The sequence below is a fragment of the Micromys minutus genome (genome assembly GCF_963924665.1).
Source record: "Micromys minutus genome assembly, chromosome: 16".
In the NCBI taxonomy this organism is placed as follows: Eukaryota; Metazoa; Chordata; class Mammalia; order Rodentia; family Muridae; genus Micromys; species Micromys minutus.
Window position 1 is genome coordinate 11,654,500 of NC_137985.1, and position 16,228 is coordinate 11,670,727.

The 16,228-nt window shown below is 38.6% G+C and overlaps 1 protein-coding gene across 1 annotated transcript in view; it reads right to left on the minus strand.

The window, feature by feature from the left end:
- The window catches only part of CEP295 (centrosomal protein 295), a 36,658-nt gene extending 21,446 nt beyond the window's left edge, over nucleotides 1-15,212 (minus strand). Inside the window, exons 1-7 of the mRNA XM_080930340.1 lie at nucleotides 15,128-15,212; nucleotides 13,012-13,142; nucleotides 11,528-11,728; nucleotides 10,317-10,441; nucleotides 9,436-9,529; nucleotides 5,020-5,115; nucleotides 1,977-2,117 (exon numbers count right to left, since the gene is read on the minus strand). Coding sequence (XP_080786466.1) covers nucleotides 1,977-2,117; nucleotides 5,020-5,115; nucleotides 9,436-9,529; nucleotides 10,317-10,441; nucleotides 11,528-11,728; nucleotides 13,012-13,116 — 762 coding nt within the window. The 5' untranslated portion in view covers nucleotides 13,117-13,142; nucleotides 15,128-15,212. The remainder of the gene's footprint in view (nucleotides 1-1,976; nucleotides 2,118-5,019; nucleotides 5,116-9,435; nucleotides 9,530-10,316; nucleotides 10,442-11,527; nucleotides 11,729-13,011; nucleotides 13,143-15,127) is intronic.
- Between the last annotated feature and the right edge of the window lie 1,016 nt (nucleotides 15,213-16,228).

Sequence of the window (16,228 nt, forward strand, 5' to 3'; positions counted from 1 at the left end):
TGCTAGGGACCCTACAAGGTGCTGTAGTTTAGCTGTCTGTACCTTTCAGGTCCTAAGTGATTGTGTTTTAACCGACAATACTGTCTCTCCAAACTTTTGTGGATGTCTTGATGTGTGGAAAACAACTAACATGGAAGTAGAGATCCCAGGGGCAGCACATAGGCACGGCTACGGTACCAGAGAACAGCATGTCATTCTATGGCTAGGACAGAGAGCAAAGGGATCACAGACAAAAATCATAAAACTGGAAGAGGACAGAATCCAAATGCCAATTACAACAGGCCCAACAGGAAACACGTTCCCAGACCAGATGGTCTTAGGCCAAAGGCTCAGTAAGGCAATGGAATGAACAGGAGATGCCACTGGTTTAGTCACTTGTTTGTCCATTTTGTTTCTGTTTTTCAAAACAGGCTTTCCTCTCTGTGTAGCCCTGGCTGTCCTAAATTCATTCTGTAGACCAGGCTGGCTGCCTGGCAAATATGACCTTTTTATGTGAGAAATACTAGTCTAGAGAAGGAGGAGTGGCTGGAACAACTGGTTTTTAATGACAGCATATATATTACCTGCTATTTGAGTAAGTGCTTATTCTGGTCCACTAAAAGCATGATATATCACTCCATTAGTATTTTCCTAACTATGGTGAATTTATAAAACTCCATACATGTTCCTATGAGCTTTATGCAAGTAACAAATTATGGAACTTAGTTCAGAGGGTGAGCTAAGACAGATTAACAACACAGAAGTAAATCCAGGCAAGCTGTGGAAACTCATTTCTGTAGACACTCAACACTGCTGCTTTTATGGAAGGATAGACTTAACTTAGAACTGCTCCTCACAGGTTTTGTTGTTATTTATCATAGGTTTAAGTCTTAGATGACAATGATCAAAAATTCAGATACCCGGTTAACTGGGCCATAATACTTCCATCTTAAGAAAGCTAAAAATTTGGGGGAGGAGGTCACAATCTAAACCCTATTATACAAGTAAACTTCCTTAGGATAAGCATTAAATGTTCAACTTAAAAACTCTCCTAAGATGCTCCTAAGTCAAACACAGAAAGTGAAAAGAAACATGCAACAAGATGAACCACTTTCACACTGTGCTTCAAGAATAAGCCTACCTTAGAGTCAACACTCTAAGAGGTTGGTAAGGGCTTTGCTCAGAAAATGCTTAATAGATCCACTGCAGAGATTTATACAACACAATGCAATAAAAATTACTACATCAAAAAAGTGATTAATCTTCTCAGTAAACATTAAAAACAAGATACTGAGAACAGCTTTATCTAACTTAAGCTTAAAAGAGAATGGCAGGGCTGGAGAGATGGCTCAGCGGTTAAGAGCACTAACTGCTCTTCCAGAGGTCCTGAGTTCAATTCACAGCAACCACACAGTGGCTCACAACCATCTGTAATGGGATCTACTGCCCTCTTCTGGTGTGTCTGACGCTAGTGTACTCAAAAATAAAAATATAAAAATTAAAAAAAAAAAAAAGAGGCTGGCAAGGGATACTGGTATATTTTAATGAAATCGCACTAATGAGAGACTATGTGATGGTTAATGTTGTCAACACAATAAAATTTTGACCTGGGAGGTGAACTTTTGAGAATGCCTGTAGGGAATTATCTTGCTTATGTAGAAGTGGAAACCTGCTCACTGTGGTGGCATCACTCCCTGGCTGGGTGCTAGAGTGCATGGGAAAGGAAGCTGAGCAGCTGCAGGCATTCATGCTGTTCCTTACTGGTGTAATGTGAACTGTTTCTGCTTCCTTTACTTGCCCTCCATGATGAACTGCATCTAAACTGTGAGGTAAAAGAAACCATTCCTTAAGTTCCTTTTTTCAGGGTATTTGATCACAGCGACAGACAAAGACAATGACATACTCTAGGACTCTGAACTCACTCCCCAAGCACTTCTACAATGCCAACAACCAGCCTAGCAGCAGCAGACACAAGTCACGGGGACATCAATTCTTACTTGGGCCAAGTGGATCTTTTTCATGGCTTGGGATCCCCGGACATGTGCCCTTTCCAACTGTTTCATTCTCTCCTGTGCCGCCTGTTTTCGTAGTCTTTCCAACCGTCTAGCTTCTTCTTCAGCAGCCAAATGAGCATCTGGCTAGCAGTCAATCAACACAATTTTAGATCTTTTTTTTAAGAAGTGTGAAACAAATAGCTTTAAAAAGTAATGTCATTAATAGAAACCTTTTTCTACTTATATAAAATTAAATAGTAAAAAAAAATTTTTTAAAAGGGGGAATGGGATGGGGAGAAATTCAAGACAGAATTTCTCTGGGTAGCTCTGTGTAGATCCATCAGCTTCTGCCTCCCAAGGGCTGGGACTAAAGATGTGCATGGGAGTAAAGTTTTTAATGTCTACAATTATCAGAATATCTGGCCATAAAATGACCAAATTATTAGTATAAAGTCTTATAAATACATTTTAAAACACATTGGGTTTTTTGACTATTCAAAAATATTACTCCATTTTCCCCTCAAGACAAGGTTCTCTGTAGAGCCATGGCTGTCCTAGAATTCACTTGTAGACCATGCTGGCCTTGAACTCACAAAGATTCACCTGCTACTGGGATTAAAAGTACATACCACCACTGTCCAGCCTTACTCCATGATTTTAAGAAATTCCTCTAAATGGCAAAGCTGATTCAACTAAGAAGGCCAGAATGATTTGAGACACAACCAACCGTAGCTTCCTAGAATTCATGCAGAAACAGTGACTATGCCACTCACCACAACTTGCCACTCTTACCTGAATACTTACTTTCAAATACATACATTTTTTTACTTAACATTAATTTTGTTTTAATTATGCATATGTGGAAATTCAGGAAAGGGCATCTGATTTCTTAGAGCTGTAGTCAAAGGTGGTAATGAGAAGTCTACTGTGCGTGTAGGCACTCTATAAGAGCAGTAAACACTTAACTGCTCAGCCATGCCATCATTATAGGCAGCATTTTGAATGTAACCAGGAATGAAAACCATTGTTCTTTATATGATCAAATTCTATCAATAAATTGAAACAATATTAATGAGAACATAAACTTTATACATAAGGTTATTGTCATTAATTTTCTACATCAGATTAAATCCTCCCAGAGTAGATGTGGTAGCTCACTCTTATAATCTTTATACTCAGATACTGAGTTTGAGGCCAGTATGGACTAAAGTGAAAGAAACACTGTCTCACAGAAAGAAGATGAAAAGTCCCCAAATAGAGACACAAGGAAGTGAAGAGGCTGACAGTGAACAAGGAGAATTACACTAACCAAATAAGCCTATTAAAAATACTTCTTTTGAGACGGAGAATACTTCTGAAAAATCTAAATAATGCCAGACAGAACAAAAATAGATTAAATAAAAATTATAATGAGCACAGAACATTAAACAAGACAAAAACACTTCATTCTATTAAAATAACACTTTACTCTATTCAGGACATAAAATTTCATGAAAAAAGTTCCTACAGAATTTTCACCTTCTTGAAGATGAATGTAAATTTGGACAAATTAAAATCTTAAGGGTGAAAGAGTGGAAAAAAAAGGAAAAAAAAACTTCAAAATACAATATGAATAATAACTATGTTTAATCTAGAGACAATGAAGTATGCATTGTGGAGAAGGGACTAGTTATGGTGATGCATGTCTTTAATCTTAGCACATAGAAGGTAGAGATAGTGCATTTCTGAGAGTTCCAGGCCAGCCAGGGTTACAAATTGAGACACAGTTTCAAACAAAGACAAAAGAGGAGTTGGAGAGATGGCTCAGCAGTTAAGAGAACTGACTGATCTTCCAGAGGTCCTGAGTTCAATTCCCAGTGACCACATGGTGGCTCATAAACATCTGTAACTGAATCTGATACCTTCTTTTTTCTGGTATGTCTGAAGACAGCTACATCCAATCTACAGAACATACACACAGACACACACACATAAAGGAATGGGAAGAAAGCCATTCTGATGTTGGTACTTTATAAAGGCAGTTTAGTTAATTTTATCAAATGCTATGTAGTTTGGAATCAATAATTTTGCCTCTAGAAATCTATTCTTCAGCTGGAGAGATGGCTCAGTGGTTAAGAGCATTGACTGCTCTTCCAGAGGTCCTGAGTTCAAATCCCAGCAATCACATGGTGGCTCACAACCATCTGTAATGGGATCTTGTGCCCTCTTCTGGTGTGTCTGAGGACAGCTACACTGTATTCATGTGCATAAAATAAATAACTCTTAAAATAAAACTATTTTTAATATACATTCAGATATAGATATAAATGTCCAAGATTATTGTGTTTCTATTATTTAGTGAAGTATAAACTATGATTAGGCTGTTAAAAATTCTGTTTTTAGGGACTGGATAGATGGTTCACCAGTTAAGAGCAATGGCTATGTTTTTGGAGGACCCAGGTTCAATTCCCAGTACCCTATGGCAGGTCACAACTGTCTGTAATTCTAGTTTTAGGGGATCAGATATCCCTTGTTCTAGCTTCTGCAGGCACCAGGCACAGGATATGGTATACAGACATACTTGCAAAGCAAAACATCCATAAACATTAAAAAAAAACTATTTTTAAATGATTGTGTATACATTTATACATAAAGACAGATATAATTCATATAATATTAATCATTTTGTTTTCTGGTAGTGGAATCATTGATGTTTCTCCTAGTTTATCTTCAATATAAAGTTCCATTCTTACAAAGAGTCTCTTATTTTATGACAAGTTTTAAAACCTACTTTATGTTATAATGAGGCATATTTTATACAAAATATATTTATTATTTTAAAAGATAGTCACAAATAGTCATGGATTTCTTCTATTATACAGGACTACCATATATCTGACATGAAAATTCAAAACACGTTTAGAAGGCTTTGCATTCTTTAGAATAGTTAGTAGGATTGTTCAAATTTTGAGAACTAGCCACATCAGACACAGAATCAAGAAAAAACTCAACTGAGTGAACACCGAAATACTTAAGTGAGGTCATGAACAAGCAGTAAGTCAGTCACCTGCTCTGAACCCATCTGTCTACTCACAAAGGTGGACATATGATGGTAGGTGGAACTGTTGGTTTTCAGTGAAGGAATTCTGTTTATGTCAATGTTCTGGAAAATAGGAAATAACATACAATGAGAGTTAAAACATTTTCAATTAAAAGCAGATTCAATGAAAAAGGTATAATTGTTTTTTTCTTTTTTGAAACAGTATTTTGCTATGTAACCTGAGACTGGCCTGGACTTCTGGCAAGTCTCCTGCCTCAACTTCCTAAATGCTGACATTATAGTGTGTACTGCCACAAAATTGTGCATTAACCTATGTTATAGCTTGTTCTAAAGTTTGTTTTATTTTAATCTCCACTAGAAGATGCTAAGAGGGAACAAGGTAGAAACTTCAGGGGTGATTAGGGCAGTTCTTCTAATGAATAGATTAATCCTTTCAAGTGATTAATAGAGTCCAAGCCTAATCGTTTCTAAAGTGAATCTGCTACAAAAGCCAGTTCACTTAGCTTCCTTGTTTGTGGCTTCCATGTTCTCCATCAGCTCAGTACACAGACCAGTGCAGATGCTGACCAGCAGAGAAACACAGTCTTTTCTCTATAAATTACTTTGCCTATCACGCTGTATTATTAGAAACAGAAAATGCACTAAAACAAGACTGGTGTTAAATCTGCTTAATAATGAAATAAATCTTTTCATCCAAAGTTAAATTACTTCATGCTTTAATAAAAATCCTAGATCTTATAATTGTTCAAATACCTTCTAGATATCAGTAACATAGTGTTTCTATTTCAGTTCAGAAGTTCACTCTGACTTCTAAGTTATTTAAAGAGATATTTAGTTTTACTATAGCACCCCCTACACTCTTTACTGGGGACCTGTATCCAGGGCCTTACACATGCTAGCTAGGCAGGTGCTCCTTCGCTGACTTCATCTTTAGAACTGAAAGAACTTTCAAATGTCCTGAATACAAATGTGCTTAGAAGACATACCAAATCAAGTTAGAGTACAACTAATCACGAAAACTCCACTACAGTTCATCATGAAACACTAAATAATATTTAAGCACACTAATTCCGGAAGCCTCAAAAAGATAAAATAAGCTACCTTCCCGTTTTTATTTGGCATAAAAATAGTCAGACTATTACAATTCATTAAAGATTGATAGGTAGTTAAGTCAATTGTACTAAACAAGGGAGTTTTGAAGGATCACCATGTCTAAGCTAGGAACTGTAATAAAATAAAATAACAATTCCTGTCTTCAAGAAACTCAAAGTAATGCTTCTAAAAATGAATTCTTAATAAACTGACATTCTGTATGTAACCTGACAAAAGTCCCTTCACAGAGAAATGCCAACAATTTCTTTGAGTTTCTTCTGCACGTGGATCTGCTCTCACCTTTCTTATGAAAAGAAGGCACACAGTATGTTGCTTGGTCACGTGATAATTATTGTGGGAATCACAATGTGACTGACAAGCACAGAGGGAAAAGTATAATTTGAGAAATGATTAGACACAGCTTTAACATAGATGAGTGGGAAAAACAAACATGACTCCCCTGAGATTTAAATTACCACCAATCATTATTAGTTAAAACACAATTTCCAGTGAACTAAACTTTAGAGTTTAGTCACATCAGTCCATGGACTGTCAGTGTTGTTAAGATAACTTGTAAATGATTCTAATTTGCTCAGTTAACATCTAGCTTCCAGTCTGGGTTTTGCTCTGCTGTAAACTATCACTGGACTTAAACCATTAGGGTACAAACTAAAAACAACTCAGCAATACCTGAGACTGGTTCACCCATCAAAGGGGGAGATAAAATATTCAACTATGACAACTCCTATAAGTACACATAGAAAACAACGGCAGTGCAAAAAGGAAAGGTCACGCACTAGACACTTGGGAGGTAGAAGCAGGCCAGATCTCTGAGTTTGAGGCCAAGCCTGGTCTACAGATTGAGTTCCAGGACAGCTAAAGTTACAGGAGAAAGCCTGTCTCAAACAAACAAACAAAAATAAAAAATCAGTAACTAATTACCTTAACCGGCAGAGGTAGTATATGCCTTTAATCCCAACCATAGGAAGGCAGAGTCAGGTGGATCTTTGAGTTGGAGGCCAGCCTGGTCTACAAAGTGAGTTTTAAGACAGCCAGGACTACATGGAAAAACTGTCTTAAAAAAACAACAAAAAAATGAACCTGCTTTTAAATAAGACACTATGGTGTGCACAGCACTGAGGTTTTCAACACTATGTTCACATTTGCAGTCTTACTGGCCGACTAGTTTACCTTAATGACGTCTAAAGAAGGGGATTCTTGGACACTAAGAGCCACAAGAGAAAGATGATGAGCTTGTAGAGCCAATCTTGATATAAACTCTGGTTCTCCATTGAGGTTAGTTAACCCTTGATCTTCATGTTTCCTAACCTGAGAAACAGCTGTAACTTTTACTTTGCACAGCTGCAGTGAGGAGCCAATAAAACACTAAAATCACAGATATGCAGTAGTGCCCACTCACATTCCAGGAACGATTCTTGGGTAAGATTTTAGTGTATCCAAAATGATATTTTTCTTTAGATTACGTAAACAGAAACCTTGTTTTATGTTTGTTTGCTGGGTTTCATAGTCTACTCTAGCTTCCAACTTGCCATGTAAGCAAAACTGGCCTTGCATTCCTGATCTTCCTGCCTTCACCTACATGAAAGAGGGTCCCATGCCTAGCTAAGATAAGATGTCTGAGGAACCGAAACAGTTTGCATTTCTCTGCTCAGATTTCTCAGTATTTGAGTTTTATATTTAGAGAAATGGTTACACAAACACACCTCCATTCTATATATGACACAAGACCCTTAAGTGGTACATGTTAACCTCAAGGGACTCAAACACGTCGTTAACTTAGCCCTTCAAACCAAAGTCCTATTTTTTTTCCTTTTACATCACAAACTCACAACCAGCTCAAAACATATTCTAAGTCACTGTTCTTTCCCAAACACCTGGAATAAAGAACCTACTGTAAAACAAGTTGTTTTTTTTCTTTTAACCAAACAAGAATACAATCACCCTAGCGAGCAGTACTGTCACACACCTTTAATCCCAGCATTCGGGAGGCAGAGGCAGGTGGATCTCTGGATTTGAGGTCAGAATGAGGTCTAGGACAGTCAGGGCTACACAAAGAAACCCTGTCTCAAAAAACTAAAGAAGAAAAAAACATACAATCACCCAGATCTTCTTACACACACACACACACACACACACACACACAGAGAGAGAGAGAGAGAGAGAGAGAGAGAGAGAGAGAGAGCAAGGTGCACTGAAGATCCAGAAGTGGGGCTGTGTATATTCATAGGGGGCCATAGATATTCTCTGGGCTCCAGAACAAAGAAGCACTTGACTTGAAAAACGTGGATAACAGAGCAGCTTTAAGAGCCTTCCTTTTAATGAAGAGAATCTGAGCTTCCAAGAAAGAGAAAAAAGGACAACTATGTGTAGCATAATAAAACCCAGTATCTCCAGAACGGCATTCACAAAAATGAAAGCGTCCCTACCATCACTGGCAAAAACAAAACAAAAAAGTAAATTTGCTATCCCTGAACTGATAACTATCCGTCCAGCACTCTGAAAAGCATTCTTCAAGAAGCTATAGGCTGGCTTATAAATACTAGAAAATATAATAAAAGCAATACAAAAGCATCATGGGTTAAATACTGCCTGCCCTTTTAATTTCTTGATGGTCCTGGGGAAGTAGCTGAAATAGGACACTTCTACCTGGATCTCACTAGGTTATGACAGATGGCTCAGTGGGAGCAGGGAGACTGACAGAGCCTGACACTCATGCTGATCATATGCACACAAATAATTGATAGATCCTCACACTAGCATTTCCATGTCTTTATAAAAAAGCTTCTATATAAAAACACCTAATTTTGACGTCATCTCTATAGCTGCTCCAATGACCACAAAATGCTAATGTAATTAAAGTGGTCCCCCTTTTTACTCTTGAAACAAAGCCTTACAATGCTCAATAGTCATCCTCCTGCCTCAGCCTCACAAATTCTGGAATATAGATATGAGCTAGCATGTCCACTCTAGTACTCCCGGATTGTCTACAGAACAACTAATGTCATTTTTGGCAAACAAGGCTATAAACAAGTAAAAAGCAGGATGGCCAGGAGCACGAGAGAAATAAAAACCACTGTGCTTTGCAAACACAAATTGTTTTGAGACAACTGAGGAAAAACACATATGGGAACAACAAGGGTTAGGTAACACTGAGAAAAATGTCAGTACTGTTATTTTTTTACACTTCTTAAAAACATACATTCAAGTTTTAATAGGTAAAACAGTACCTAGGATTTTAAACTATTCCATATATACTCATATAATATTATTTAATTAAAATTCATTTAAGCAAAGCTCTAGGCAATTCACCTCAAAGGGGGATGGGACAGGTGGTGGCAGCCTGGCCATTTTAGCGGATCTCTGTTTTTCCACAAGCACTGCTTCCTTTCGAGCGTTTATGTGCCTTAAAAGACAAGAGATGCCACCAATTAGTCTCCGGTAATATCTGTTTTCACCAAAGGACCGAAATGCATTAGCTGATATCAGGACAAGAGTCAAAAACATAAGCCAGACACTGGTCTTCTAGGTGAGTTGACACCCAGTTTGCTGCTTGACAAAGCATACATGTTTGAATATATTTACCAGCTACAAGAGGCTTAGATAAAGACAGGAGGGTCAGCTGTGAGGGTCAATCGAGAGTTCTTGACAATAAGAGCAGAACTAGAAATGTTAAAGATAGACCACTGTGTAAAATGATCAATACAGACCACTGACAGCATGCAAAAGTTACTAATGACAGAAGCTTTCCAGTCCACAGCCACAGGTGCCTGTGTGTACGTGTCTCGAGACAATCTCACTATATAACCCTGACTGGCCCAGAACCCAGTATGTATAGACCAGGCTGGTCTTAAACTCACAAAGATCTCCATGTTTCTGCCTCCTAAGCACTGAAATTAAAGGTGTGTGCCACCTCACCTGCCTAAGAAAAACTGTTTGACTTTGTTTTTATGTCAGAGACAGTTCTGGTCTGATGTTAGGTCTGAACTGTCCATACATTTCTTCAGAAACCCCTGCAGAACTCAGAATGTTCACTCAGCTAGTGAAGTCACCCTACTGCATTAGTAAGCCCTTGTCAGAGTGCCACAGACACACAACCTTTCATTTGTATGTCCTTCCACAGCCTCCCACACACCCTCCATTTCTTGTCACAATGCTTTCAGCTGAAAATATGATAAAAGTCATTATGTCACCTGGTTTTCTGTTTCATTAACATTTCTTTTTGATTTTTTTGCACTTTCAGGGCTTCTTTATGCCTCACTTCTGCTTTTCTTTTTCTTTCTGCTGCCCGCCGAGAAAGAGCATCCAAGTCAGGTTCCTAGAAGCATATACTATTTGATTAAAAATTCATGTTATATAAGATGAACAGAAATGTATCTACTTGACATCAACATTTTACCTTGCAATCCCATCATTTCTTGCCACAGTACACAAATATTTCCCAGAGCATGGCAATGGGACCACCACCATGCCACAATACTAAACCTCTAACTGCCTATAAAAACATAAAAAAAATCAAGCTAATTTGCACAAGGTTAAATTAGCCAATAAAATTAAATTTTATTTAAACTAAAACACCAAATATATAGTAATACAGTTGGTTCTCTGGCCTTCAAAAAGCATGTGTGTCTTTCAGATAAATCAGACTTGGAAAAAGGATTAAACACAAGGCCAACTATGACTCAAAAAGGTAAAAAAGTAAAGGAAAAAAGGACTTGAGACTGCTGGTACAAACACACCAACTAGCATTTGTTTCCTTCTCCCTCCGCCACCCTTTTACTCTGTATTTTGTTCTGTTATGTAAATTTGACTGACCCGTAACTCACTAGGCTGGCTCTGATCTTAAGGTAGTCCTTCTGTCTCTTTTCTTGAGTATTAGGTTACCAGCATATACGTATACCATGCCTGGCCAAATGAGTATTTTTTAGCCATAAATCACAGTAAGCAAATTAAATAAATTCAAGGAATTATCTGAAAACACAGAACTCTATGTTGCCTTAGAAAAGTCATCAACAAAAACAAGTGTATATTCAGTCATATATACTTAGAGGTGTCAGAAATTAGAAATCATTTGACATCTGAAATTTAGTCCCCTGAATGTATCCAAACTACTCGAAATGAACAATTTCTGGTTGCATAGGTGACCATCATCTTATACAGGCAAGAACTGAAATAATGCTAACTTATTATTATTAACCAGAAGAAAGGTGTGCTTGGCATGATTTATAAGGCAATGGAGATACCATTGTTCTCATGGTAGATTAAACTGATTTAAAAAATAAAGGTCAGCTTGCATCCCAATTCTTTCCACACATTAAAACATGTTTATCATGTAAGCATTCAATAAATCAATTTAATATAACCACACTGTCTCCACCAGTCATCAATTGAGGTCACTACTTACATTTTCTTTAGCCTGTCGATGTCCGTCTCCCATATGTCTTAAACTTGCCAAATATAGTTTTTCCAAGTTCTGTATTTTCTGGCTTTGTGCTTCTTCCCATTCTGCCCTTAGCTCCTCAGCCAAATGAGAAATCTGCTGATTTCGCCTCTGTTTTATGTCTTCTCTTATCTGGAAGGCAATGCCCCTTTCTTGTTCTCGAACCTGAAAGATGAGTATTTCATACAACATACATGAAGGGGGTTTAAACATTTAAAAAAAAATCCAGCTGAGAATAAGAATGCAAATGAATTCTCTTCAGGCCTAACAATTCTCCTAAATACTCATTAGATACAGAAGATGGCTATCAAAAAAGTTAAACTGACAGAGAAAAGATAAAGGACAGGCTATTTAGAAAATGTTTAGTGTGTGTGTGTGTGTGTGTGTGTAGCACAGGAGCCAGAAGACAACCTTTGTGAGGACCTGGATTGCCAAGCTGAACAGTAAAGTACCTTTACCTACTGAGCCACCTCAGCAGCCTTCTAAAGCTATTTAATCGAATCTTGTTTCATCTACTCTACCTCCAATAAGATGCTAAGAGTAAAATGACTTCACAAGTTTCACAGTCAAGTTTAGATGGGAGCTCCCTCTCTAGAGTACATCACCTCTGATTCTAGGTAGAAATCTATGACTCACAAAGTTTAGAACAGAAAATCTAAACTTTCCTAATAAACTTGTCTTAGATGCTCATATTAGTTAAGACTGTTTCACCTTTCTAATAGTATTTTCCAAATTCTTTTTCAGCTTCCTTTTTTAATGTTCACCAACTATGTACCATTGAGAAACAGAACAGACAGATTTTAATAGCCAGAAATTGAGGAAGATTTCTGTAACATAATGTCTTTTGAACATAACAGAAGTGATGCAGGCATGGCTCTTGCTGACACAAGATCATGCAAGTCAACCTTCCTGAACGGAGGGAGGGTTCATGAGACCCCACCCTAGCTACATAGGCTGCTGGGGGATAGTTAGTTTTCTTCAGCAATATGGTTCAACTGTATGCTGCCTGTGCTCCAATGGATAGCACTATGCAGATTCAGACAGAATTAAATGAACTCAGGGTTATTTATTTAGGAAAAGAAAGGAGAAAAAGGCCTGAAGTAGGGAAAATATGAGAGAAAGTTGGGGAGAAAATGGAGGGAGAAGAGAGGGGTAGATAATGATCTAAATATATTGTATCCACAGAAGCAATTTATCAAAGAATAATATATATATTATCTATATATATATTTATTTATATATATTTAAAAAACTATTTTCTAATATTTGGTTAAGCGCTATCTTTCAACTCTTCTCCAATCTACTTATCAGCTTATTTTTCAAATGTAAATAAGCAAGAACCAGGGCTCTAACAGGTTTCAAATGCAACACTTTGTTTAGAACAATCTAATCCAAAATATAGGAATGATTTGAGGAAGATAAAAATTTAAATTCCAAGTAAACAATACCTGTAGCAATCTTAGTTTTCGTCTTCTTTCATAATCTTCCTTCAAAATGAAGGCTTCTTCATTAGGACTCAGTCTCAGCTTCCCATTCATTACCTTTCTTTTCATTTCTGAGTATTTTAAATATAAAGGATCTGAATTGAAGAGGAATAAACAGATGAATGTCTATAAAATATAGAACTGAAATAGGACAACAATTAAAATGACTTGAAAACTCCATGTCAATGCTTTCAGTATTTAAATATATATATACTTTTCCCCTGTCTTGGCATTTCCATAGTTTATTAAGCACGTAAAAGATGTATTGGCACCAAACAAATATTTTCACAAGTATAATCTAACACTGATAACCTGTACCTAATAAAAAAAATTAAAAGGTATCTTTAAGGGTTTGCTGTACATAATCAGCACCATTAAGGCTCATGGAAAATCATCAACCCCAGGGGCTTCATTTAAAAAAAAAAATCCCTCAACAATTATAAACACGCTGTATTAGTTAGGGGTTCTATTGTTTCAATAAAACACCAGGACCAAAAGCAACCTGGGAATAAAGGGTTTATTTCAGCTTGTATTTCCACACCTAGTCCATCAGTGAGGGAAGTCAGGGCAGGAACTCAAATGGTAGAAAGGTGGAAGCAAAGCTGAAGCAGAGGCCATGGCGATGCGCGGCTTGTTGCCTTGCTCACCCTACTTTTTTATCCCATCCAGCATGACCTGCCCGAGGATGGCACAGCACACAATGGGTCTGGCCCTTCCACAGCAATAATTAATCAAGAAACTGTATTACAGATGTGCCTACAGGCAAATTTTATGTGAACATTTTTTTTTTTCAATTGAATGTTCTCTTACCAAATGACTCTAACTTGTGTCAAGGCAATATAAAATTTACCGGGATACTTTTAAAATGACCATTTAAAGAATTCCTATAGTATAATTCTAATGACATAACACTTAGATTCCTGGTCTGTTCTTCTATTGCTAAGTCTGGGTGCTCTTGATGTCCTCCCTACACTTTTTTCAGTCTCTGTAGTTCTGGGATGTCTTTTGTAGATAAGGTTTTAATAACTAAGTGATAGTAGCTATAGTTTTTACAACTCAATACTCAAATATAACAACTTAAAAACACGGTTTCAATGAAGTGCTTGGGTAACCTAGTGAAAGCCAACACCTTTTGCAGAGAATTCTCCTGTGAATCAAACTGTGGTCAGTCCAAGGATGATCTTTTGTCTAAAAAGCTGTCTTGCATCTTATAATTCAGGGTAGACTGAACGAGACAGTGATTTAATTCAGATACAATATGTATATGTATGACATGTATGGCAGACCCAGTCATGACTACATCCAAGAGAACAAATGTCAAACAGTAGGAATTGAATTGCAAACGTTTTCCAATACACTCCACTGACATGCTTAAGAAAAAAATCCAGAGAATGGTTGAGGCTCCAAGAGAGGAATACTGTAAGTTGTTTTCCATAGGAGAAGAGCATTCCTCCTACACCTATTAAGTAGAATCCTGTTGCCTGGTTTGTTCCCTAGGCATTTCTATCCACGTGGATTCTTTAAGCTCTATGTTTTAAGTGTCCAATAATGAGCACAGCAGGATTTATCTTGACAGATTTTATTCTGAGGATTAGGCAGTATCCGACACGTAGTAATAGCAAAATTAGTAGCGATGGATGCAGGAGCCAACATTGCCATTCATTAGCAGAAGGCAGCAGCTAAGTTTCAATCCCTTGGGTCTTGTTAATTTTACTCCGTGTAAGGGGAGTAATTTCCAGCACGCGTGGCTGTACTACAAACCGCCGAACACATTCTAATATTAGACTGACGACCATTCGCTGCTGCAGTTTCTTGAGACAGGGTCTCACTGTTTGTTGCTTAGGCTGGTCTTGAACTCAAGGCATTCCTGCCTCTGCACTGCCTCTTAAGTGCTGGGATTACAAGGTGAATAACACTCCCGGTTGGGACTGCCATTTTATCAGAAGAGCTACGGGTGGCGGATGTCACGGAAAGGCCGAGCTCTCTGCAGGACGGGCCTCGGGGCGGTTTAAAGGGCCGGAAGGCTCGCCAGCCAGCTCGCGGCCTGCCAGGAGAACCCTGACGGGTCTCCGTCACTCACCTGATAGCGTGTGTGGTCGGACCTCACGGCACACGGGTACCCGCACCCGGCCAGCTACCCAGCAGCCGTTTGGGTACCTGCTGGACAGCCATGGCCCGGCTCTCGTCACTTCCGTCATTCAAACGGCCCGCCAATGGCGGGATCGGACGGCGGGAACCAGCTTGGACCAGCCTCCGCAGAGGCCGCCGGGAAGGCCGCCTCTTGCCAAGCCCCCGCCCACCTCCAACCCAGCGCACGCGCAGCCCCTCCCACGCTTAGCCCCGCCCGCACGCACGCACGTACGCATGCACGCGTAGTCTTGCGAAACTGGTCATTATCATTCTCAACTTCTGGGTCCCGTGTCCCAGTTGCTCTGTGTTGTGTTGGCCGCGAGTCAAGCGGGGGTGGGTTCAGAACCTGAAGGAGGATGTGTGGAACCGGCGAAAGACTTGAACCAGGAAGTGCAATTTCACATACTCTGACACCGAGACAACTCAGACTACCTTTATTTACACATCTATTTTTTTCCTTGTAATCTCTTTTAAGAACTTTATACGTTCAACCAAGTGCACACTGTACTTCTTCCCTTTCTTGTCAATCCTCACGGTTTCCTGCTAACCCATGAACTGTATCAAGAAAGGTGAACTATAGATTCAGCAAGCGGTTAGTATCTAACCCAGCACATTGGTACATATAACCAATTGGTACAGTATAGAGAGGTGATAAACTACGTACCCGTGAAATTCTGATTTAATTATTGACATCTAGCGTCTCCCCTTAGGAGATCTAATTCCCTAACGCCCAGGACTCTGCGCAAATTAGTAAACCGAGTCGGTTCCTCATCCTTGCTTGTTTTACCTCTAAATGTTCCTATTAAGTCTTGGAACCAACGATCCAGCAAGACCTTCCTAACCTTTTAATAATCATCTAATTATTATTTGGAATAGGTCAGGGGGGAAAATTGTTGGAACTAAATTACCATCCCATCGAGAGAGAACATCTGGACAGCTGATTTACCCAGAGCAGGCCCTCCTGTTGACTCAACCACATTATCATTATTAACAAACACAGGAGTAGTAGTCTGTTCACACCCAAACCCATCCAAGAATCCCTTGAAAACCA